The 26,669-nt window shown below is 33.7% G+C and overlaps 1 protein-coding gene across 1 annotated transcript in view; it reads right to left on the reverse strand.

The window, feature by feature from the left end:
* The window catches only part of LOC134844411 (uncharacterized), a 61,153-nt gene extending 35,743 nt beyond the window's left edge, over positions 1-25,410 (reverse strand). Inside the window, exons 1-2 of the mRNA XM_063861073.1 lie at positions 24,825-25,410; positions 14,699-14,893 (exon numbers count right to left, since the gene is read on the reverse strand). Of these exons, the coding sequence (XP_063717143.1) occupies positions 14,699-14,893; positions 24,825-25,161 (532 nt within the window). The 5' untranslated portion in view covers positions 25,162-25,410. The remainder of the gene's footprint in view (positions 1-14,698; positions 14,894-24,824) is intronic.
* Between the last annotated feature and the right edge of the window lie 1,259 nt (positions 25,411-26,669).

Genomic DNA, 26,669 nt, shown 5'->3' on the forward strand with positions numbered 1-26,669 from the left:
TTTTGTGTGTTTTTTAAAACAAATTGATTTAGCTTTTATGTATAATAGAATGACTCCATCTTTTTTGTCTGTAACCTTTTCTTATAAAACTATTTAAATGGTTTTTTTTCATACAAAGCTTTAACTTTGATTTTTAACTAGAAAAGGAGAAATAATAAAAAGAATTCTGACTGAAAAAAAACCTTTCTACAGATTAAAAATTGGTTAAAATAATTTCAACAGGAACATTAAAAAATTTAAAAAATCATTTTTTTCGCATTTTTAATTCCGACCTTTGCTCGAAAAGAAGGGAAGGAATTATGGCAATCGGTTTTTTTCCAAGCTTCAGGTACCTCAAGCAAAGCAAATAATCATATTAATCCTTATTCAGATTGCAAAAAATTCAAAAAAAATGTCTGAGTTTTGATGAAAACTGGTCTGAACAGATTCCGTTTCCCACTTTTATTTACGACTTTATTAATTGAACGTCTTTTTATGAACGTTTTAGTCATTGTTCCTACTTTCGTAACGAAAGTAACGGAATGTTTGTGCTCGGGTGGGTTTTTTTTCTTAAGACAAATTTCGACTTTTTAACTAGCCATTGTTGACGGGATTTTTATATCATTCAAAAGGTATTGTAGTCTTGAGCTCAAATTTAACAAATAGTTTAGCTGTGATCATTTTTCTTAAAGTTATGGGTGTTTAAAGGTTGCCATTTTGGCCAACTTGGGAGCATTAACGCGCTACATATTTCGTGCTAAAAACGCGTAAGCGGAGATTTAATCAGTCTCAGAAGTCGCTCAAAATTGGTTGAAGGAAGCTTATTTACCATAATTGATTTGTTATTAGGAGCGAAATTTATCACTTTCTACTTTATATGGCGTGTGAGGGGGGATGATTTTTGCAAAAATCTCAAATTAAAAAAAAACATTGTATCTTTTTTTCCATTTATTTTTTTATGTTTTTATTGCTCCATAGACCTTAAAAGGCAGTCGAAACATTCAGGGCCTCGCCCTGATACGAGCAGACTTGGTTTTCTGCTGACATATTCATTTGGAATATTCAAGGCCTCGCCCTAAGACTAGCAGTCTTGCATGCTTGTAAAATCAGATGAGAGGCTGACCTCCAAATTTTATTCAACTGCAATTTTACTGCCAGTTAGTTATTATAACTACTCATTCTTTTTTACTCATTGCACTACGCGTTTTTCAACTTAAGTGGCATGCTTTTTTATAAAAAAAATTTCTTAGACGAAAAAAAAAATGGAATAAAAATGAAAAAAAAACATGAGAGTTGTTGTCATGTTTTTTTTTCTCATAAATCAACGTAGCGTGAGCATTTATACTATGCCCAGAAAACGGCCATCTTTTTGTTCCGAAGATCGATGAAAGTGAGAAATATAAGAAATATATATGCCTGGGTTGTGTTTTTAATTCATACCAGTTTTTACAAAAGTTGACAGCGTATGGGTATCGAAACGGAACTTTTTGGGAGTATGCTTGCGAGTATGCTTGCTTTAGGCAAAATGCAGATAGCAGTGCTGCTCGAATAATACTTTGATAGTTTTAACACTCAAATTTTTTATGCGTGTCAAAATAATGCTCCAAAGTAAAAAAAAAAGGACAACTATAATTGGCCATACTAATTTTACTCACATTTAGCGCTTGCATTTGATATTGGCAGTGCAAAATTTGTAGTTTTTCTGAGAAATTTTGAGCAAAAACTATTTCAGACCAGGTATATGGCAATCGGAACACTCAGGGTTTTGCCCTGATACGAACAGTTTTGTTCTTCTATAAAATTCCTTTATAAAATATGCCCTATATATGCCTTAGTTCAAATAAATCTGCTTCAAAATTGAACACGTTTTGATGAAAATTTCATTTAACAGCTTGAAGTTTCAATTATGTTCCACAAACAATAAACTCCCGGCCAGTAGACTTCAGTTAATTTGTCCGTGAAAGAGAAGGAAGGGGCGAAATTTCATCTCTATTGTTCAGACGAGCTTACATGTAATTGTGCTGTGATGCATTTAGAGGGGTTGGGCAGTCCGGTGTAATTCTGAAAGAGTCGACAGTAAGGGCGTGACAACAATTGATTATTTCTCCTTACAGACAGACAGTTACGGGGTAATCTTAATATTTTCTGAATATTTTTGATATTAGTAATTTTTTACAGTGTAATTTCATTTCATTCCAAGGGTGACCAAATTGGTTTTACAAAATGATACAATTAAGGTAGAAGACGAAACTACCGCGCCTTAGGGGATTTTTACAATCTCAGTTCGGAGCGAAAGCTACAGTTCCTCAAATTATTTAATATCCAACCCTCCCCCGTCCCCCTTAATTACCCCTCCCAGCGCTAAAGCAAAAACTTTTGACTCCTGAGTCATGGCCGAGACTAATGACTCATTTTAATAATTTCTAAACCAAAGACAAATGAAAAAAGTGCTTTTTTTCTTCGATTTTTTATCACATTCAAGCAACATTGCTCGTATCAGGGTGAAGCCCTGAATGTTCCGACTGCCTTTCAAGGTCTCTGGAGCAGTAAAAACATTAAAAAATTAAATGCAATAAAATGAAATGCATTTTTTTTAATTTGAGATTTTTTGTAAAAATTATGCCCCCACACGCCATAAAAGGTAGAAAGTGATAGAGTTCGCTCTCCTAGTCTAAAATCAATTATGAAAAAAAGGTTCCTTCAACCAATTTGGAGCGATTTCTTAGACGGATTAAACCTCCGCTTACGCTTTCAAACTATCTTTTCAAATTTAGGCTCAGGTCAACAATACCTTTTGAACGATAGAAAAAATTAAATAGCCCAAACAAAGTCAAAAGGAATCAAGGCATGCATATGGAAGTAGACGACTTTAATTGGTTCTTAGTTAATTTGTAGCTAAGTTTTCAAATCTGCAAACATTAAATCAATACGAAGCGGAACGTATATTAGTGAAAAAAAAACATTGTTTTTAATCAAAATTAAGCCCTGCTGTTTTGCTTGCCCTAAAAACTCCTTTGCCTACACTCCTTGAAAAATAAAATTGATCAAAAATTTGAACTAATTTATAAATTTCGAAGCCGATCATTTGCCTTCTCAAGCACTATCAAATACTATTCGAAATATTTTAATGTCAAGTAGTAATTGGATTACTTCTAATAGAAGGATATCAGTGGAACTAATTAAGTCTCCATTCCCATTTTATTTTAAAATTTTGGCTATTTCAGTGCAGATTGATTCCCTCTTTTCGTTGATGGAAGCAAAATTCTTCTAATTAGCCCAAAATATGGGCCAAATTAACACTTCTAAGAGCCTAACTCGTACTCTTTTCATTGTAAATTAAGATTTTAAAGAGAGAGTAAAGAGATTGCAATCAGATCTATATTTAAGGAACTCCATTTAAGGAATTTGTCAATAATTTTCAAACAGAGTGAAGTGCTTTCATAAATTGACAGTTGTTTTCGGCTTCACACACTTTTTATTAGTAAAGTGCAAGAATGAGACTTAATTGGCTGAGAAAAACTGTGAATCTCTCTAACTATTTTCCCCCTAGGGTACCTAGTAACAAATTGCCCCTCCTATAAAGAATTAAATCATTGGTTAGCAAATGTAGTTTTTGCACACAGTAACGAATCTGATCCCCCTTTGCATAAGGGGAAATATAGTTGAAGAGATGCAAAATTGCTAACTGTTTTTGTTTCAAATTTTTTTCACTCACAATTTTTTTCTTATACATTTTTCTGGTTTCTCAAAACTTGTTGAACTTTTGCTACACCCTCACGGTCTCACTACCATCAAATTTACTTCCTTCCTTGTCCCCCCCCCCTCTCCTCATGTTTAGTTTCCCGCATTGACAAACTTGACATTGAAATTGCTTTCAATCGATTTTTCTATAGATAATATACTGTAGGAAACTCGATACACAATAGCCCATTTAGATACGCAAATTGATTTGTAAGAAATCAACGGAAGTTACAGTTTTATTGCCTAATAAATGAATTTAAAGAAATGAATTTAAAAGGCGTTGAAATCCATCAAAATCTCATCAAAATGATTGTGATGTAACCATTCTTTTTGCTTCGGAACTTGAGCAAAAATCTTAACAAAAATCTTTATCGGATTTACCGAGAGCAGAAGTCGCTCGAGGAGAGTTTTTTTACCACAAACTCTTGTGATGAAGGCACATTTTTTGAATTTTGCAAATCTAAGGAAATCCGCGGTATTAAAAGTGAAATTGTGCAAACTTTTCCAAACGTCAATTTTCCTTTATCAATGTTCTAGGCGCAATCATGCTAGGCAAATGACATATAAGTGAAAATAACAATTTTGAAAACTTCTTATTCTGGGCAGAAAGTGTATTTATTTATACTTAACGTGTTTTTTAAGCCGAACCTCAAAATGAAAAATATTTGAAAAGCGTATGTTATCATTTTACTTCCAATTTTCTCAATTCTTTGATAACTGAGAAACCCTGAATATAAACTTTACAGAATCTGTATAAAATGATTATACAATAAAACGGACAAAACCATTTTAAATTGATTTAAATCAATTTTTTGTGTTACTGAAACATGGATTTTGATCTATCTATTAATGATTAGGGGGTTAGTTACTGAAGGTAACGGGCAAACATTTTACCCCTACACCCAAGGGTGAAATTAAAAAATCTTAGAGTTGAATCGTTAGCGTGAGTTGAGGGGGGGGGGGGGTGCTCGACGTTGTAGTTCTGTGGCGATATAATCCTTAATTTTTTTATTATTTTTCATAAGACTTCAGAGCCGGAAGCAAAGACTAATTCTCATTCGTGGACTGGAGTAGCTCAGTTGTTTAGAACCAAGTTATCGTATCATTCGCGAAGGACTGAATGCGCAGAAATTTTGTCAGCTAACCAGTCATTCTCATTCATAAACTTGACAGAAATAAGCAAAAAAAAAAGTTGGTAATTTTTTAACAGTAAGAGAGCGATGATTGGCTGAGAAACTTCGCAGATTCGGTCCTTCAAGATTGGGAATACCATCAGATAGACTAGTACAACTGTAAATGTGTTAGGATGAGATCCTAGCTGACTACGTTCCTAAAGTTTAACCTGGCTATCCAACAGTGAATTAGTATCAACAATCGAAAAAAAAAACATGCTCAATAGTTTTAACAATATTCTGTAAATTTCAACAGTATTTTTTTAAAAATTTTCTAATTGAAATGTCTTTAAAAAAAGATTCCAGGCAATTTTAGAATATATTTTTGTGCGTGCACTACTAATTTTAGAATATATTTTTGAGTGTGCACTACTATGCATAAAGACAATAAATACCAGCTCAGAACTTTTGTTTTGAAAAAAAAGTTGATCAAAAGTTTTAACTAAATATTAAACTTCGGTAAACTTGCTCGTCTTAGGGCGGAGCGGTGAAAGTTCCGACTGTCTTTAAGGTTAATGGTTTAGTGTTTAAAAATAGAAAAAAAAATAACCCTCACACGCTAAAAAAAAGTACAAAAAAAAGTATGTATTTCGCATTTAGCTAAGTTTCAATACACAAAATAAAATGCCGCAAATTATTTGAAACGATTTCTAAGACGAAAAATTTCTCCACTTACGAATTGATAGCACGAAAAAATATCGCGCTTTAATTGTCCCAATTTGGACAGCTTTAAATCCCCATTAATTTACAAAAAAAAATGATCACAGGAGAAAAATATACATTTTTTTTCTAAAATTGTAACACGATACAAAAAAGTGTCAATGATTGCTTGTTAAAAGTTGAAATTTGTCTGGAAAAAACCACCCCAATAACAAATATTGCGTCACTTCCTTCACAAGTCGGAACAAAAAGTCCCGGGCTGAGGCGCTCGGCTCATGATTCGACCGAAACGGTCGAACGATGTCCGTTTTTGAATTTTTCAGTCGAACGATGTCCAATTTTGATTTTTTGAGTCGAACGATGTCCGTTTTCGACTTTGTTTGACTTACTTGAAATTTTTCAACTTTGTTCGACTTTGCTCGACTTTGTTCAATTATACCGGATATTGTTCGACTTTATTCGAATTTGTTCAACTTTAGCGGAAATTGTTCGACTTTGTTCGACTTTATCGGAAACTTTTTGCTTTTACCGGAAATTAGCCGAAGCGTCCTGAACTGCAACAAAACTCGGACATCATTTGACCGTTTGAGCCAGTTTTTGTGGTAACGAATTTGTTTTTGCCCTAAAAAGATTGCTTGCATTTTACGTTGGGACCATGTGTAGGCCTTCTCGTTGCGGTCCTGTGTTTGATCAGCAAATATGTTGATCTAGCTAACTGCACATTAAAAATACATATATACTGGATGATTTTGCAATCTGCATCTGTATAACGCTTATACAAGCAGAAAATCCGACTATAGTTCCATTACTTAAGCTTTGCGCGACCCATATTGCGACTTTGCGCGACCCAAGTTGCGACTTTGCGCGACCCAAGTTGCGACTTTGCGCGACCCATGTTGCGACTCTGTGCGACCCATTTTGCGATTTTGTGCGACTCATGATTCGACCATGTTCGACTCATGATTCGACCCTGTTCGACCCATGATTCGACCCTGTTCGACTCATGATTCGATCGTGTTCGACTCATGATTCGAGCCTGTTCAACTCTATCGACACTGTTCGACTCATGATTCGACCCTGTTTGACCTATTATTCGACTTATTTTTTTCGTCGATAGTGTTTGTTCGACCGTGTTAGTTTGCGACGAAAATCGGACTCCATTTGACCGTGTCGGCCGAATCATCAGTCAAACACCTCAACCCGGGGTGCACAATCGGAAATTTGCTCAAATTCGTGCGCAAAATAAAAGCATCAGCCAATGAAAATACTTAATTCAAATAGCTATAATTTAGATGAATTGTTTTGTAAATTATTGCTTGAGCTTGCGAAGATTTTTTTAAAATTCCATAACTTGCATTGAAGTTAGTTAATCTCATGAGTCCTCAGTAATAATGCACAATTCAGAGCGCATTAATTGCTTTTACGTGTTGAATTCAGAATGTTTCCAAAACTCGTTGCTTATGATCCTTCTCTCATTTCGCAATTGTTTAGGTACTTCTGAAGCCGTTTTTTGCAATGGGCATCTTTTTCTTTTTAGTGGGTTGTTTTATTGGATTGTTCTGTTTATGTAGATAAACTGAAATTGAATCAATCGTACAGTTTCCTCCCACAAAATCAATTTATTATGGGTTATTCAAAGTTATTTTGAGGGCAGAAAAAATTGCTCTTATTGACAAATAATTTGATCAAAAAACATCAATTGTGAATTTAAAAAATGGGAAGTCGAAAGTAAAAAAAATAACGTCTTCATATCGAAAAATTTGTTAGGAACAATTACTCTTTTTTTATATTGAAAAATGTGAGCCTTAATTATTCTTGCAATTTCCTTCTATTTCAAATTGTACGATTGACTTTTTTGGATCAATTTTTCTTTTAATGAGATCAATTTATTCTGCCCTCAAGTTAACTTTAGAATAAACCGTAATAAAACCCCCTAAAATTGATTTGAGTTGGAGGGATTGTGCAATTGATTCAAATTTAATTTATCAACAAACTTAACAATCCAATAAGCAATTTAAGAGTTGTGAAAAAATGAGAAATCGGAAGTATCAATAACTAATCCATATCAAAGTTGTGCTAAAAATTTGTATAACGTGAAACTATGTGACTCATCTTTTTCAGAGAAGAAACTTGGAGTTTTGCTACACTTTTAAATAAACATAAAAACAAAACCATATGAGTTAACTGGCAAGATTTTCAAGTTGAACTTCATTCGACGATTAGCCAGTTAAGTTTAAAAAAGCGTTTTCCACAGTACAGCTTGTTAAAAAAAACTGAAGCTTTTGTTTGTGGCTAAAAAAAGTTTAACTTTGAAAAGTTAGTTGATAACCGTGTGTTTTTTTTGAAATATTGGGTTTATCTTACCATGACAAGAAAAGAAATTGATTTTTGAATGCAAACAGAAATTTGCTTGGTTTGGATAAGTCTCTAATACTACATAAACATACATGGATTACTTCGAGGATATAAGCTTACAGTTTTGCTGGAGTTGTTTAGATCATTGAAGTGGTTTTGTGACAAAAATTCATCATACATTTCTCAAATACGGAAATGCATGGAGGTCCGTTGCGGTAATCTAAGTAAAAGTGCAGTCAAAACTTCAAAAGGCATAAATTACCAATTTATAGAAAATACAATTAAAACTAAATTCAAAAGAAAAATTAAACTCAAAATTAAACAAGATTCCTCGTATCAAGGCGAGGCCCTGAATGTTCCGACTGCCTCTTAAGATCTATGGAGCAGTAATAACATGGAAAAATTAAATGAAATGAAACAAAATGAAAAAAAAATTTTCCTAAAATTTGAAATTTTTTATCAAAATCAGATTAATATGGCAAGTAATCAATTTTTTATGACGGAACAGCAGTCTTAGAATTAGGGCGAGGCCGTGAATGTTCCGACTGCTTTTTAAGGTTTATGGAGCAGTAATAACAGAAAAATTATATGTAAAAAAAATTAAAATGCATTTTTTAATTTGAGGTTTTTGCGAAAACTATCCCCCACACGCCATATAAAGTACAAAAGGATAGATCTCGCTCCTTGTAACAAATCAAATATGGCAAGTAAGCTATTTCAACCAATTTGGAACGATTTCTAACACGGATTAACTCTCCGCTCACGCGTTAAAAGCGCGAAATATATCGCGCGTTAATTTTCCCAAATTGACCAAAATGCCAATCTTTAAACCCCCGTAACTTAACGAAAAATGATCACAGATGAAATATCTTTTCAAATTTGAGCTCAAGACAACAATACTTTTCGAATGATATAAAAAAATTCCGTCAAAAATGGCCAGTTAAAAAGTCGAAATTTGTCTGAAGAAAAAAAAACCCACCCCGAGCACAAATATTCCCTTACTGTCGTATCGAAAGTCGGAACAAAAATTATTAAGTAGTCGGAGGGAGGATTTTAACTTACTCTATCTAAAGGGAGAGATGAAAAATGGATCCAGTTTTTTTTGCATATTACAATGATTTATAAACTCAAAATATAAGAACTAATATTTTTTTTGATAAAAATAAAATAACATTAAAATGTGCAAATTTGTCGATAAAATGAAAGATTTGCGTTATGCTGTGAAATTTTCCCGTATAATAGGTAAATGAAGTTTTTTTTTGCAAAATTGAATTTCAATGTACGTTTTTCATTTTTTTTGGGTCAATAGCACCACTTATCTAGTGGCGCAAATGCTTAAAACTAGTTCAAGAAGCAGCTATTTTTTTATATCCGATAAAACGACTTTCCAAAATGAAAATGATAGAGGATGTATTTTTTTCTAAAAATTAATATGAATTTGATATAAAAATGATATTAATATAATTACTTTTCAAAGTTTCTTGTGTAATTCTAGTATCTGAATAAACAACTTAATAAATCTTTTGATTTGAACAATGTTACTGACCAATTTGTCAACCGAATCCAATCACCCTCTTGTAAATATTGAAATTATATCTACAGTCACGGGACATAGAAGTTTCAATTTTTAGTTTTCAAGCAATCAAAAGAATTTTTTTTCACGATTGTGCCTTTCTCTCTATAACTATTCGCGGTCCAGACTTTTTTTGATCTTTTGGGGCTAAAGCGAGTCAAGGTCGTTTTATACTTAGCTGATCATTTTATGCTGAAAGTTTCAGAATTTTTTGGATTTTTTGGGAATTGGTCCCCGGACCTACGTGACCACTTGCACACCAGTATGTTAGCGTGTCTAAATTAAGTGATCGTTTTATATTTAGCTGAGCCTTTTATGCTGAAAATTATATGGAAAATGTTTACACCTGGCGAAATATCCCGCACAACAAAGCCGTTCAAAAATGAATTGAGGCAAGCTTAATGGTCTGATTATTTTCATATATGACTCAAATTTTAGTAATACCAGTTAAAGGACAATCGGAACATTCAGGGTTTTGCCCTGATACGAGCAGTCTATTTGATTCTTATATGGCCTTAAAAAGCCGAAAGTGTAAACTTTTTGTACTTTCATTGAGGTTGGGGTAAAATTTCACGAAAAAAAAAGAAAATAATTTCATACGATTCAAACCAAATGCCAATTGCTCCTGTAAACTTTATGGGGATATCAAATTTTCTAAAGTTATAGGATTTGTGATTGTTAACTCTATAATTTTAGTTTTTTTTCTATGTAGTCGGAGGCGAGTTTTTTCTAGTAGACTCCTATCAAATGTGTGAGGCGACATAAATTTTCTACAAAAAAGTGCCATTACAACTATAATAACTCTAATTAACCGAATTGTTTAGTTTGTGCGTAGGTGACGTATGAAGGTTTAAAAACTTAAAAAACCTTTGTTTGAAACTTAATATTTTTTTCAGCGTTTATTCAGTGCTTTATGATTTTTTATGATATTTTTTTTGTTGTTAACCAAACATTAGTATCAGATAAAAGTGTTAACCGTGAATTCATGAAAAATTTCAATATGTGCCAAAATTTTTGTTTTTGAGCGCAAAATCTGTTTGTATTGTCTTTCGACATTGAGTTGGAATGTGCTGTAAGTTAGTTTCGACTGTGCTCGACCTATGTTTAGACTGTGCTCGTCCTATGTTTCGACTGCGCTCGACTTATGTTTCGACTGTGCTCGACTTATGTTTCGACTGTGCTCGAACTATGTTTCGGCTTTCTCGACCAAAATCGCGTATGTTTCGGCTGTGCTCGACCTATGTTTAGACTTTCTTGACCAAAGTTGGCTATGTTTCGACTTTCTCGACCTATATTTCTAATTTCTCGACCTATGTTTCGAGTTTCTCGACCTATATTTCTACTTTCTCGACCAAAATTGGGCATGTTTTGACTTTATCGACCTATGTTTCGACTTTCTCGATCAAAATCGGGCATGTTTCGACTTTGTGCTCGGCTTAAAATTGCTTCTCGACCGCAGAATTTCAGTCGCAGAACTGCACTTGCTCGGCTTTCAAAGTCGAAACATATTTTGAGCACCTCGAAACGGGTAATAGACATAAATGCAAATTGATAGGTAAATTGTATTCAAAAATCACTCCTTTAACTCTAAACTAAATCAGAACATCAAATGAGCCAAAAGTTAGTCTGATTCGTGCCTTTGCTAAGTTTTATCAAAAAGGTAGTGTTGTTTGCTGCTGTAGTGGGTTAATCGTGTTCATATTTCTAGTAAAAAAAGTTGATTAAGTTCAATCGAATTCGATCTGAGAGCGATGTCTAATTTTAGGATTTTGGTGAGAAAATAGTCTCCTAGGACTTTTTTAAACAAGACCGTCTAATTAGTTCATTAAAAATAACTAACTGATGAGACAAAATTCCTTCCAAAACAGCGGATTCAAAAATGGAAAAACTGAACCAAAAAAGAATTAGGATTTCTATCGGTTCAATCAGTTTGCACAGTTTTTTTAGCCTTTTATCTTCAATGAAGTCATTTTTTAAATTCGCTTTGGGAATTCAAAATCTGGTTACAAATCTGTTACACATTCACAGAAACCAATTTTAAAAACTTAAAGAATGGTCTATGAGAAAACTCCATTCATTATGAGCTAAGAATAACCCAATTCCCTTCACTAATAGCTATAAAGTATTTTTTGTATAAGTATTTTTCATCTCTGTGAAAACTTATGATAAATACAATTGCGTTTGTAAAAATTTGCATATGAGGTAATTATCTAATTCAATTTGTATTTATTCCTCATGATTTAGCATGGATATCACTTGAATAATCAGTTCAGTTGTCTATTGATTTCAAATGGAGGCAGATATTGAATGCCGAAAATTAGGATCTGTTTAACTATCCCCCCTTAGGGTACCTACCAAGGAAATGCCACCCCAAAAAAGAAATAATTCAAGGGTTGAGCATAAATTTTGAACCTAATAACAAATCTCCCCCTTTTGCAAAATGGAGGAGATAGTTAATGAGATCCCAACATTATATTCGTCCTTTTTATAGGCAATTGTTTATGGAAAAAATATGAAGGTGCAAGATAAGTGTTGACTGCACAAAAAATTGGCAGAAATTTGAAATTTTAAAATGATCAAACCTTAATAAATACCGCGATATTTCTTCCAATTGTGGTGATTCAATTCAGGGTACACTTTTATTAGTTGAGCCATAAAAATTGCCCCAATTGATTGAAAAAGCTTATACATCGGGCAAAGCTTTGCTTTGTCTGGAATCCAAGTTTTGCTCTGAATAGCAGCTGATGAGATTTGTCTATGGGTTTGTTCAGAGCAGCTGATGAATGCCCACCAGAAACCCGAAAGTTTTGGAAAAATCTGCAATCTTACAACTTTCTTATAAGAACAGTTCCTATCTTACAACTTTCTTATAAGAAAAGTCGCTGTCATACATCTTTATTATAAAAAAAAGTCCCTATCTTGTAGGGTTCTTAGAGCCTAATTTTGTAAGAAGCTATAAAAAACTTTATAGAAAAATTCTAATATAGCGATTTTTGTTCAACCTGGTAAAAAAATGATTTGCAACGTCAAATGAGCAGTTTAGGATTTGAATGAAAGTTATTTACATATTCCGCTCAAATTTCCTAATTTTGCAATTTTGTAGTATGGAATGTATAAGCACAGAGAGGAAAACACTGTTAGCAGATGGAATCGTTTTAACTTTTAGCCAATTTCTAACCAGAACGAATTTTGAGCTGGTGTTTGGTATTTTTCCTGCATCTATTTTCTGCTGCGTTTTTTTCTTGTCTGGGTAAAACTCTGCAGGTTATTTTATTAAAAATGATTAATTTTCAAAATAACAATTGTTTTTGGCTTTATCAGCTTATATATAAGTCGACTTAAAATTGTATACAAAACATTTTGAAATGGAGCAGAAATTTTATTGGCTTCTTGTAGCTAATTAAAAAGAAGCAAAACAAGACTGCTCGTATCAGGGCGAAGCCATGAATGTTTCGACTGCCTTTTAAGGTTTTATGGAGCAGTAATAACATCAAAAAATTAAATGTAATAAAAATAATACGAAATTTTTTTTCTTCTAAAATTTGTAATTTTTTATAAAAATCATCACCCCACACGCCATATAAAGCACAAAAGGATAGATTTCGCTCCTTGTAACAAAGCAATTATGGCAAATAAGCTTCTTTCAACCAATCTGGAACGATTTTAAGACAGATTAACTCTCCGCTTACGCGTTAATAGCGCGAAATATATCGCGAGTTAATTGTCCCAAATTGGCCAAAATGGCAATCTTTAAACCCCCATAATTTTACGAAAAATGATCACAGGTGAAATATCTTTTCAAATTTGAGCTCAGGACAACAATAGCTTTCGAATGATATAAAAAAATTCCGTCAAAAATGGCTAGTTAAGAAGTCGAAATTTGTCTGCAGAAAAAAAAACCCACCCCGAGCACAAATATTCCGTTACTTTCGTATCGAAAGTCGGAACAATAGTTTCAGTTCAAGATATCAAGATATTGAATTGTTGATTTTTGGGAGGAATAAGAAAAAATGCCTTTTGTTTTCGAACAAAAGGGCTGTTTTCGACCATGGAGTTTGGCTCAAATAACATCGTTGTGTTCGACCGTCGGTTCAACAAGACTGCTTGTATGAGACCAAAATTTTTAAAGTCTTTGTATGAGGCCAATGCCTTGACAGAGAAATTGCCAGGCTCAAATGGTTTGCGCTGACGTTTTCATCATCAAAGATAAGTTCTTAACAGCGCGCATAAATTTGTCCAATAACATTGCCAAATTACTGAACTTTACCAAAAAGTTGATTGCAGCTGAATTGTTTTGAATTTGGGAAGTTGCCGATTTTGTGACGTATAATACATTTTCCTTCAGAAAAGCAATATTTTCAATGCCAAAATAATCTGAAAAAAATAAAAATTCAATTTAAAAGTTACTTACTTCGAAAATAAAAAGATTAAAAGTTTAAAAAAAAACGTTTGTTTCCTTATGAAGCATTTGTTTCATTATGAAGCTCTAATCTCTCATTCCAGAGAGTAATTGTGTTAAATTAGCCTACAAAAGATCCCAAGATCCCGTGAAAAGTAAGGAGCGAGTCGGCTTATAACAGGCAATGATTCATAAGTGTTTATGTAATCAAATTAAGTAAAAAATGCTGAAACTGTTGGCGGAAACATGAAGCATTGGAAACTCAAATTTGAAAAAACTATTAAAGCGTTCTTATAATGTAAAAAGATTTGAAACGGTTATCAGGCAACTATTTTGAACATATTTGAACCGTTCTTTATGTACTCTATTAGTAGCGGATTTGGGGGGAAGGGGGTGCGATGCCTCCCCCTCAGGAACTCGACCCCCTGACTACTCAATAATCCCCCTTTGGTATTATCTTGAGACCTCCAAAACATGGCCAAAACAGGGTCTTTTTAGTAATTTTGGGATCGCGAAAAAACCCCACCTAAACGACCTATAAAATAAGGTCGACAAAATGTTCGAAAGTTTTTTGAAAATCCGTGGAAAATCGTTATTTTATGCGTTATCCTTGAAAAGAAGCTAAATTACCATGAAAGCAGTATAAAAGAGAACAAGAATACTCGCTTGGGAGCCCAAAGATTTCCGGATCGATACCCCATACGCAGCCAACCTTCTTTTTAAAATAGGTTTGAATATAAAAAACCACCTCAAGCATATATATATATATATATTTGCCACTTTCTTCGAAATTAGGGACAAAAAGGGGGAATTACTAACTTGACTGTAGGAAACAGTCGACTGACACTGTCCACAGACTTGATGACGTCACCTGAACTACAGTGGGATGGGAGGAGAAAGAGGGGAGGACTTTGATGATGACAGAAAGACAGATGCACTGGTCTGCGATGGCGAAGTTGAGGAAGTACACGTCTGTTGATGAAGTCAGCTTCCGCTTATACACAACTGTCAAAACTGAAAAAAAAAATATAGAAACATGACCTCTCTATTAACTTTTAAATTATTAATGAAGTTATTAACCATTAATGAAATTATTAACCACTCAACCACTACTAAATAGAAGCTCAGTTTCGGCTTATACATCCTCGTCAGAACTGAAAAATAGTGACATATCGAATATCGAAGCTCTTTTTTGGTCTCACCCTCCCCCCCCCCCTCCCCTACCTTACACGAGCATCAATTTTATGGTGTAACGAGTGGTTTTACATGGCTGAGTTCAAAGTTTAAGTGTGCTTGCCATGGCTCAATCAGTTTACATGTCAATTTTCATAACAATCGGACAATGTTAACAACCATTTTATGGAGGAAAAAGATCCCAGCTCGACACGAGCAGCAAATTATTGTTTCAATCAAGACAATTGACTTCATCCCCCCCTCAAAAACACACCACGAATGAAGATAAATTAAAATCCCCACTCCATGCCTATGGGGCTCTTCTAGATACTCCCAACTACATGCTCTTTCCTTCGTTAATTTTTGTCCACATAGTCCAATTTTCATCATGCAATCACAAACACATTTTTTCTCCTGTGAAATTTCGTAAAACCAATGATTACATCGTAAAATTCATGTTTATGCTCAAAAATGGTTTGGGTTATGGATATGGTAGAAAAGCCGCCTGATTATATATACAATTATGTTCTTTGTAATGAAATCCCCCCTTGGGTCAAGGTCTGCAACTTGAGAAGCGACTTTGACCCAAATCAGGCAATTCCAGACGGGCGCGACTGAAACTTGCCTATTCAAGACAAGCGCGACTAAAAAAAGCACCGCAACAGGCGCGACCACACAACCCGTCGCGGCAGGCGCGACTTAAAAGAAAGTACAATCGGCATTCTAAAAAAGGCCACATCCGTGCCGCCGCGAGTGGAAACAATACGTCGCGACCGGCACGACAAAACAAAAAACCGAGAGTTTTTTTGGGTTGCGCCGTCACTCTTTTCTTAAGTCGACAACCAGTCTTTTTTATATTGTTTTAAATTTGTTATTTTGTTCATTTTTTGCAGCCAAAATTTTTTTAAGTCGCTCCTCAAAACAGTGCTTATGTCACGCCTTCGGTCTTTTGTTAAGTCGTGCCTTCTATCTTTTCTTAGACGCTCGTCAGTTTGATCTTAATTCGCACTGCGTATTTTTTTTGCTTAAGTCAAGCCGTCAGTTTTTTCTAAAGTTGCGACATTAAAGTTTTTGTTACGTCGCGCCGTCAGTCCTCGCATAAGTCGCGCAGGTAGTCTTTTTTAAGTCGCGCCGCTTCTGACTTTTCTTAAGTCGCTTTGTTAATCTTTTCTTTAGTCAGCTTAGACTTAAGTGGCGTGAAAAAATTAAGCGATTCGATTTGAGAAAAGAGTGAAGCGGCGTGGCTTAAGAAATTTCTTAAGCGGCGTGACTTACCAAAATACTCTAGCGGCGCGATTGGAAGAAAACTCAAAGCGGCTCGACCTTTGAAAAGACGTTAGCTGCGCGACTTAAGAAAAAACTGAAGCGACACGATTTAAAAAACTTTTTCGATGTGATTTTTAAAAAAATTGAAGCGGCGCGGCTTAAGAAAAAAGACTACCAGCGCGACATAAGAAAAAGTTTTGACCACGCAATTTACGAAAAGACTGGCGGCACGACTTAAGAAAAAGCTTAGAAATAAACTTCAGCAGAGTGTCTTAAGAAAATACATTGGGCTCGACTCTACAGGAAACACTGATTTTGACTGCTCGTCTTAAAAAAAAAAGAATTTAGCGGCGTGTCTTATAAAAAAAACTACGGCGTGTCTACGAATTTCTCTAAATACTGTATGCGGCGCGACTTACAAATTCTTTATTTTAAGTCGCGGACCTCGACCCGGACATCCTTTCGAAATATCGGGAGGGGGTTTTTAGCGAACAAGTTTCGTAAATCCTACATAATATTGCATTGTAAATCTACATAAACAATGCTTGTATGTATATATTTTTGTTACGTTTTTTTTAAAGAACAAAAAACATACAAGGGCTCGCAGCAGGGACTTGTTAACTTAATTACAGCTTTCTTTCTTCGAAATCTATAAATGAAAAATGTGTAGGCAGTTAAATAGCAGCGATATTTGTTCGTGGACGAAGGAAATTGCAAAATAATGGAAAAAGAATGTCAACTTGGAGAACCCTGCGAAAAAGTTTTTCTCGTATTTCAACTTTTCAATTATTTCACAATTTTCCGTCCCGCTTTGAACGTTTCCAATTCGATTGGATCCTGCCTGGCTGACAAACTGGAACTCAATCAAAATTACAGAACTCTTTTTTTCAAGTCCATTTCTATTTCCGGCAAAAATGATCATTTTGTAGTCTCTAATGTGACATTTCCCATTTCCCATTTCCTTGCTGCATCCTGTTTTGTCGACGCGAACGTAAGCTGCCACGGCAGGGAGAGGGGGCAGGGGAGGAGGAGGGGGAGGGGGGCGGGGGAGGGGGAGGGGGAGGGGGTCGTGGTCTTGGTACAGCAACCGCCTTTCCCTCATAATACGTAGTATAGAATTTCCACCACTTTTCCACTTCACTGGTTAGCTAGAGGTGATCGCTCTTTTTAGTTCATCTTAAGTTAATAAAGTATTCATTGTTTAAAGGGCAATTGTATTATGCAATCTCAAAATAGTTTCAAAATCATAGCCGAGCAAAAAATTACCCGCATGCGGAGAACTTTCAACCCCATTACCTGCATTTGCAAAACTGATGTTTTTTTTAACTGTGGTTAATTTATTTTACTAACACTTTTTTCGAGTCTACGGAATTTACCAAATAAATTTTTAGTAACTTCAATCTGTTTTTGTCTCAAAGAATCAAATTTTGCTTAGAGATAATTTTTCAAGCACGGAAATGTATATGATAACTAATGGAAAATTTGGGTTCTGAATACTGGCTTTGATTTAAAAAAAAATTTGGACTCACACTGGAATTCAGACAATGGAATTGATTATGCTTCTGACAATATTTTTTTCGCTAAAATTTTCAAAAAATAGCTGAAAAACCCTGAAACATTTGATACTTTAATGAGTTTAACTAAGCCATTAATAACTTTTCAATGTTTTCAGTTCAAGTTATTGGAATTAAAGAAAAATTTTGAAAGTACGGTTGAATTTTTGATGATATATAAGAAATTGCTACGAAAAACTATTTTTGGTCTATCAGGTCGAAAATCAAAAATACATGCAAGGCATGCAATATGAAAAATACCAAGTGAAATAAAAAACTTCGTTGATTCGATCACAATTATCTGAGCAAAATTGAATGTGAAAACAAACAAGACTGTTCATATATCAGCGCAAAGCTCTGAATATTCCGAATGATTTTGAATTTCTATTGAGTAGTTTGAATTAATGCAATTGATGAAATTAAAAAAAATAATTTAAAGTTCAATTTTTTTCTGAGTATTGTGTTGAAAACTATACCCCCACACGCTTTGTAAAACACAAATTGATAGTTTTAACCTAAAACCATACATTAAATAGTTCAAAATGCATGCCTCAATCCAATTTGGAGAGAGACGGATTAAATCTCCGCTTACGCGTTAATTGTATTAAATTAATCACGCGTTAATTGTCCCAACTTCCCAAACTGGCAACCAATAAATCCACATAACTGTACAAAAAATGATCACAAGTGAAGCAAATCTTTAAGTTTGAGCTAGAAACAATTCTTTTCGAATGATGTTAAAAAAATGCCGTCAAAAATTGCTAGTTAAATTCCCTTTAGATGAAGACTATTTTTAAGTTTAAGCCTGATTAGCAAACACTTTATGATCCCAAATTTCAGAGATAACTTTTAACTATTTTTTGAGCACTCAGACCGCGACTGAACGTTCTTTACTATCCCGGGTTGACCCAAAATTCCAATCCTTCAGTTTCCGTATAGGAAAAATTTCTTGTCATACAATTCTATATATTGAACAGTTTTTCATACACGAATATTGAATGACAAGCGTTTTTTCCGTAAACAAAACCATAATTTTTTCATTTTTGAGAAATATTTTATGTTTTGTTCAAAAACACAATAAACAAGACTGCTCGTTGAAAAAATGAAACAGAATGGAAAAAAAAATGAAAAAAAAATGAAAAATGAAAATTTTTTATAAAAATCATCCCCCCACACGCCATATAAAGTACAAAAGGAAAGATTTCGCTCCTTGTAACCAATCAATAAGGGCAAATAAGCTTCATTCAACCAATTTGGAACGAATTCTAAGAAGGATTAAATATCCGCTTACGCGTTAATAGCGCGAAATATATCGCGCGTTAATTGTCCCAAATTGGCCAAAATGGCAATCTTTAAACCCCGTAACTCCAAAAAAATGATCACATGTGAAATACCTTTTCAAATTTGAGCTCAAGACAACAATACCTTTCGAATGATATAAAAAAATGCCGTCAAAAATGGCTAGTTAAAAAGTCGAAATTTAGCTGAAGAAAAAAAAAACCCACCCGAGCACAAATATTCCGTTACTTTCGTATCGAAAGTCGGAACAACAAGGATTTTTTGCATAGGAGAATCCACGGCTTAAAAGGGAAGAATTTGCTCAGATGATAGACAAATATACGATATTTGTTGAGAAAATTTTTTATAGTTCACACTGAACTATGATTAAAAACTGTTAGTTTTTGTATATGACTAGACAATCTTTAGTCCCAAACTTTACTAGTATGAAACCAAAACAATATAGATGCGCAATTTTTCTTTCGATAAATGTTTAATTGAGCATAAAAGTTATATCGCGACTGAGAGTAGAAAAAAATACTTGAAAGTTGGAAGTTTTTTCAATTGAGAATTATCATAAACGGAAATTGCATGATGAGCAGTTTTCTTGCATGGAATTGCAGGGATTTGGATATAGAATTTCCAGGAATTGAATTATGAACTTTTTCCGTACATTCAAGTCAACCCGGGTTGCTACTACTCTTGATTCAATTTGATGTTTCAAATGTTATTCAAATTTGCACAATAAAAGCTCTTCGGAGTTTTAATATTTTTTACAAGGTTGAAGATAAATTTAACGCTTTTTTAGAAGAAAATGTTTACCATTTTGGTCGCTGTGTTTAACATTCAATTACAGCAACAGCTTTTATAGAGCTTGGTTTGCTTTTTTCCAGACAAATTTAGCCACACCCGGAGTGAAGGAAAAGCAATCACGTTTCCTCTTATTACTGCCTTCTCCCCTGTTCCGTTAAAACTAGGGGTTATTTTGATCAATATAAATTTTTTTACTATAGAATTGAAGCCAGATTTAAGCATGCTTTTTTGTTATCTTAAGGCTAGTGTTGTTCTCTTCAGCATTTGATTGATCCTTGGCTTATTTAACTTAATGGCGATTCATAAAACGTCGCCATCTTAATGGGTCTTTTGGGATTATCTAGAATTGCCTAGATATCGTCGCTCCAAATCTTTTTGGTATAAATTAATTTGAAGCTCTGCCGACATAAAGGAAGGGGCGCTCATTCAAGATTAAAGAATTGAGAAGAGAATTAAGCAAGAATTAAAAAAACATTAAACAAAAATTTCCGCTTTTCTCTCCAATCGATGTTCATTATTTTTAAAACCAGAATAATGATCATTTATTTACCTACAATTTCGAAAAAAATTAGGTTGTTGTTGGCTATTTTTGTTTGCGTAGTAGCGTGCCGAGGGGGAGGGGAGGAGGGGGGGGGTTCGATTGCTTTTCTTCTCGGTTCTGGTTGCCAATCTTTTCCAAAGGATCCCCCTTTGCTATAACTTTACGCCATTCATTTTTGGCGAAACAACCAAAAATTTTCTAAAGACGCCTTAGGCACCAATTTAACTAATTTTGAGGGAGAGCGCGCGCCAAAAAATCGCATTTTTTGTCGAAACGTTCTAGTGCCTAAAAACGCTTTATTGGCCTGTTTTTTTTTTGAAAAAAAAATTAGTCCTTATGGTATTTTTGGATAGTTTGGAAAATTACATTGATCGACCTGAAAAACAAAAGGTCCGCAAAATGTTCAAACTTTTTTTTCGAAACCCCCCCTTCAGAAAAATTTCAGTGCACGCCATTGTGCATGAGGCTAAATCGGAATACAAGGTTTTCGATATTATCGTTTGCTTCTTCCAATTTCGACGAAAGCGACGGAGAGATTATGAACGGTTTGGTTTTTCTAGAGAAAAAAATAACTTCTTGAATATAATTTTTTACGGAATTTTTGGTCATCGGCTTAAATGCTCGAAGATATCCGAACTGCAGTCAACTTTGTTAGAAAGTAATTGGTGTCAAATATTGGATTTGCGGCCCAATTTTGGTAATTATTTCTGCTATATTTCCCTTATTCAGCGTTTCAGACCTCCATTTTTGGCAGGTTCTTCCAAAAAAACTTTCTAAGGAAATTTTGGCGCCAAGGTGTACTGTTTTTGAAGGAGGTGCCCATTCCGAAAAAAAAATCAGTCGAAAGTGTCCAAAAAGTGGCTAAAAACGCCTTTTTTCTTTTTTGGCTTGATTTTCAAAAAATCGCCTGTAGTGCAAAAAACGTGGCCAAAGAGTCTTTCTAGTTATTTGGAATTTTGAAAAATCAAGTTAGTCTACCTCCAAAAAGTTTTTTAAAATCCGCATCACCTCGAGAAAACCATAGTTTCGCCCGCATTTGGACACAACAAATCACTTTGACGTTTGGTGAGAAAAGAACTTTCTCATAGAAACGAAAAACGAAATAAAAAAAATCAAAGTTTTTACCTTTTTTGGATCCAACCTTTATAAAAACTTTCAGCAAACTTTAGATAAAACAGTATAAAAACCAGTCACTGCTTTTAGAGTATCTTATGGTGAAATTTTAACTGAAATAATAGTTCCAGGATCATTTTAAGTTACGCATGTACAAAATCGTCAGCTGGAATTAGTTACTATATTTACAAAAAATTAGACTGCTCGTATCAGAGCGAAGTACTGAAGGTTCCCGGTGCCTTTTAATAGCTCTCATGTTGTTTGTGGCTTAATCTGTTTTTTAAAAATACTTCTCCCTTACGCAATTTCAATTGCAATGCTATATAATTAAATCCTTCTATAGCAATTTTAAAGTTATTAGAATGCCTTATATTAGTTCGAACTATTTTTAACCCTGATTAATTCGCCGCTTACGCTACCCAATAATTAAATTGAAATTTCTTTGATCATGCCGATTTTAATTATACCAGATAAGCCAAAATGGCAGTTTTCAAACCACATAATTTTTCAAAAAGATTGTAGGGTAATGTATCTAGATCTGCTAACTTCAGAATCCAGGCACCATAAAATATTATGTAAACTATATGTTCAGCACTTAAAACTTGTTGGAAAAAAAACAAACCGAGCACAATCAATCAGTAGCTTGCTTCGAAATGCCATCTCGACAGAAGAAACTCAACAAAAAAGTATTGCATTGTTTTTAACCGAAAAGAGAATTCAACACTAATTCATCCATAAAAACATTAAGACAACTGAAGGAAACTTATGTCCTCAATTTGCAATCGATATTTTTCTAATAATTTTAACCGCATCAATACAATTTTCTCAAAAGTTTAAAAAACAATTTTACTATTTTTTTTCTGACAGGGGGAAAAGAAAAAACATAGGAAAACTTAATAAAATCTAGCAAAAATCTCAAATAGAAAACATTGAAAAAAAATATCCAACAATTAGTTCGATTTATGATGTAAAACGTTGTAATTTTTTCATCGAGTTTCAGCAAAACGAATTTTGACAAGACAAATGAAAATCATTTACAGAAAATGTTTGTATGTGGCAACAGATTTTTCGCAAAACGAAATTAGGAGTGTTTGAGAGCAAAGTCTTGAATATGTTACTATTATCGTTCCGTCCTGAACAATTTGTATTTGAAAAAATTTAATAAACTTTTCAAAAACTAATAATAAACTATGAAAAACTCTTCTTGAAAAATTGATAATTTTTTTTTATACAAATTTAAATTACGTTTGATTTATTCTCTGTAAAAAAGCAGCTCTTTGTTTAAAAATATTGAAACATTGCAAAAATTCTAGGTATATAAACATATTACGAGAGCCAGTAACCATAAAGTTAGACAGAGAAACTTTAGGGATTTTGAGCTTACGGCATTTCGTCCAAAAAAATCAAGACACTTAAACCGGAGAAACTTCAGCCATAATACCATTGCGGCAATAAATCTATAACTTGTTGAACACTTACGGCATTGGCAAGTAGCGAAGGATTGATCAGCTTCGCTGCGCTGCGTCAACAATCCATACGGAAAAATATTGCGCGAGAGTCAGTGTTTGCCGCTAATCTAAGCTGTTTCAGATGTCTCTAACTGAACTGATATCGGCTGAAATGTCAGGCATATTATGACTGAAAAATCTTAAAATATTTTTGTCCGAAAAGTTTAAACACGACAAGAACAGGTTAACGAAGGGAACACAAGGAACAGGACGTTAATGAAATGATTTTCTATAATCTGTCTTAATGCTTTTTTTTTTTAGGTTACAGAATATATTTTAGTTAAATTTTTGGCTGACCCTAAACAGAGTTGCAAGCCTTAACTTTTTTTTTATTTAGTGACAACAGTTTGATGCAGCTCTTGTTAATAGTGTATCATTGTGATACTGCTGAATTTATATTTATTTGTTTGTTATCACATATTTTGCACATAACGACCCAATAATTACCGCCCTCAACTCAATATTAGGAAATTGGCCATTTTAGAATTTTCAAAACCTCAAAATTTACCAAAATTGATTGAAAGTTTTACAATTTTGGTAAATTGAAAGTTCATACAATGTTGGTAAATTAAAAGTTCATACAATTTGACTCAAAGAAATATAGTGTTTCAGTATCCATAAAAAATTCATTTAAAACTATTCGAAATGTCAAAGCTTTCCGCATGAGAGTTCCATGAAAAAAAATGATTATAATTGAGTTTCCTTTTCAGTGTCCACAAAAGTGAAAACAAATCGACTATAATCAATTCAAAATGGATTATAATATTGCTATTTTTCGAGGCAACAAAATCCTTTTTTCATCCATAATAATCGATATTTTTTACTTTTGTGGGAACTGACAAAAAAATATATTATAATCTATTTTTTTCCACTTTACTGAGATGCGAATTTCAACACACATAAAGTTTTTTCTACATTTTAGACTAAAGTTGGTTACGTTGGTTACTTGTTGTTCAATTTAATTTTGTTGTTCAATTTAACTTTGAACTTTGATATTTTTGTTTCTTTTTTTTATGTTACTCAAAAACTGAATTTTGCTCCTTTCAACAATTTTGTTAAATTATTAGAGGGGGAGTAAAATTGGAGGTGGACTAATCCCCCTTCCATTACCCTCCCCTAGCGTTTGTGAATTTTAATGCGTTTTGTTTTGGCGAGAAAAAAAGGATTTAAATCGATTTTTAGTCCAATTTTGTTGTCTGAACGTAACATTGGAATCGATTGTATTTACAACATTTTAGACCACGAAAATCCATTATAATCGATTTGTTTTCACTTTTCTTAAAGGCGGGTTGTTTGGAGAAAAAAAAATCAGAAAACTAGATGCTCCATCATTTTTACTGTCATAAAAACAACAAGCAGGACTGCTCGTATCAGGGCGGAATTCTGATTGTTCTGTTTGTCTTTAAAAGTATCTGAAGTAATTGTTGTGTAAACTATTTGCAAATAAAAAACTCAGAAGTTTCCCTTTTTTGCAAAGATTCCAACTACAAGCAATGCCAGGTTTTAAGCAATAAATTGTTAGTTTAAAAAACTAAAAACCACCCCAATCATAACTCTTCCGTCATTTTCATCATAAGTCACAATAAAAATCAGCCAAACTTGTTCAACAACTCCATTACAAATTTGAAGCTAGTCTCATATTAGACTAAATGCAAAACAGCCGGCTAGTTTGGTTTTGAAAAAAAATTCTGTCTACTCACAAATGCAATTGATAAGTATTCCGAGAACGCAGATCAGAATTTGAACCCAACTTGCAACCAGCAGCATATCCCAGAACCTCTCGTACCGTGCATCAAACTCGTCACACAGAACCGACCAATCAGAGTCAGCCATTTCTTCTTCCTCAATAGGAAACACTGAATTCGGATCCGAGTCGATAACCGCTCTCGAAATGTTAGTAGTAGATGCCGAGACGACTTGGTTGATTTCAAACGAGAGGTGTGCGATCCAAGTTTCGAATTCATGCATTTCGACTAAACCGAACTTGCAGTAGCGAGCGATTCGGCTATGACAGCCTTTCATTCGTTGAAGATTCATAACTTTGAAGCAAAATTAAACCCGAAATTAATAGTGAAGAGCTAGCAAAAGTTTTAAAAACTGAATCGTATGAAATTGGAATGATATTTTTGGTTAATTAGCTCATAATAGCCAAAAAAGTTAACGATAACTAGCTTAAAAATAGTAAACGGTCAGAAAATATGTGGCTTGGGAAAAATTGGAGCGATATTCTAAAATGAAATGATGGCGTTTGTAGAATAATTATATGAATCTCTAAATACTGTAAAAGACTTTATTTGAAATGAGCAAAAGGTGGTTAGTTCCCAAAAGAATAACAGTCTTAAAAATTATTTGAACCGACCAATCGAAATAGAGCTTTTGTTTGAATGAATCGTATTCAGCCTTAAAAATGGGATGTCTTCTCAATAGAAAAATTCGGATTAAAAAAGGCACTTGACAATTCGTTGGCTTTATCATTGATCTCCCTCGAGACAATTTCAAATAAAAATTAATAAAAAACTATTGTTTTATTTGCATTCAGAGCATGAAAATTAAATTGTAATCAAAAGTTGTAATCCTTTCTAGGTCGACCAAATACAATTTCTGTGCGCGCCCAAAAAACTCGAGTTTCAGGTGGAAACCTTCCAAAAAGTGCATTTTCATTTAAAAATTTTCCTATCCCTCTTAGATCTTCCCTCTGTTCTAAACGATCTTCACAAATCAAAATATTAGAAAAAATCGATATACTCTTTCGAAAATCATTCCCGGTTTTGATGATTCAAAAGACGTGTCTGATTTTGACTTCTGAAATTAAAAAAATTGGTAAATCTATTAAAATCTGAGTTGCACTTGCTTCCTACAGAGACGTAAAAGGAAGCTTCCTTTTATTTGTAAAACGAACAGCAAATTATATTTAATTTTGTTTAATCCAGATTTTTCAGCTCTGTCTTATAGATTTAATAGGAAAAATCACACCACTTCTATCTCAATTTCTCTGTTTGTTATAAGTCTGGCACAAAGAGGCTATACTATTTCATATCTTTTCACAACCATTGAAATAATTAGCTGATTTATAACTAAAACCACCCTCTGGCATGAGCAAATTGTGGCTATGGTCCGGCGCTTTTCGACTAAAAATTCATTGAAGCTTTTTTGGTCGAAAACTTGAAATACAAGAACTTATTTAAAAAGGAGCTCTTCAACAGGGAATATCTGCGAATTTCTAGCTGCAAAGTTAGCACAAGATTAACCGTTGATTTAATCCTCAATCTTTCATTCTCGAGAAATGGGTTTCTTCCATCTTTTTTTTTTTCAAATTGACACATATTATATTTAGTTCAGGATAAAATAGTTTTACCTGCACCGAGCGCCCATGAATTTTAATCGATTAAGGATTTCCGAGACAAAAATAATCCATTATAGTTCATTACAGATGTAAACTTCGAAATGTAAAATTAATTATAACCAATTACAATCCATTTTCTTGCAGAAGTTTTCCAAATTTTGCAAGAAATTCTAATTAATGTATGCTTCAGTTATAACTTGCA

Source organism: Symsagittifera roscoffensis, chromosome 4, assembly GCF_963678635.1.
Source record: "Symsagittifera roscoffensis chromosome 4, txSymRosc1.1, whole genome shotgun sequence".
Taxonomy (NCBI): domain Eukaryota; kingdom Metazoa; phylum Xenacoelomorpha; order Acoela; family Convolutidae; genus Symsagittifera; species Symsagittifera roscoffensis.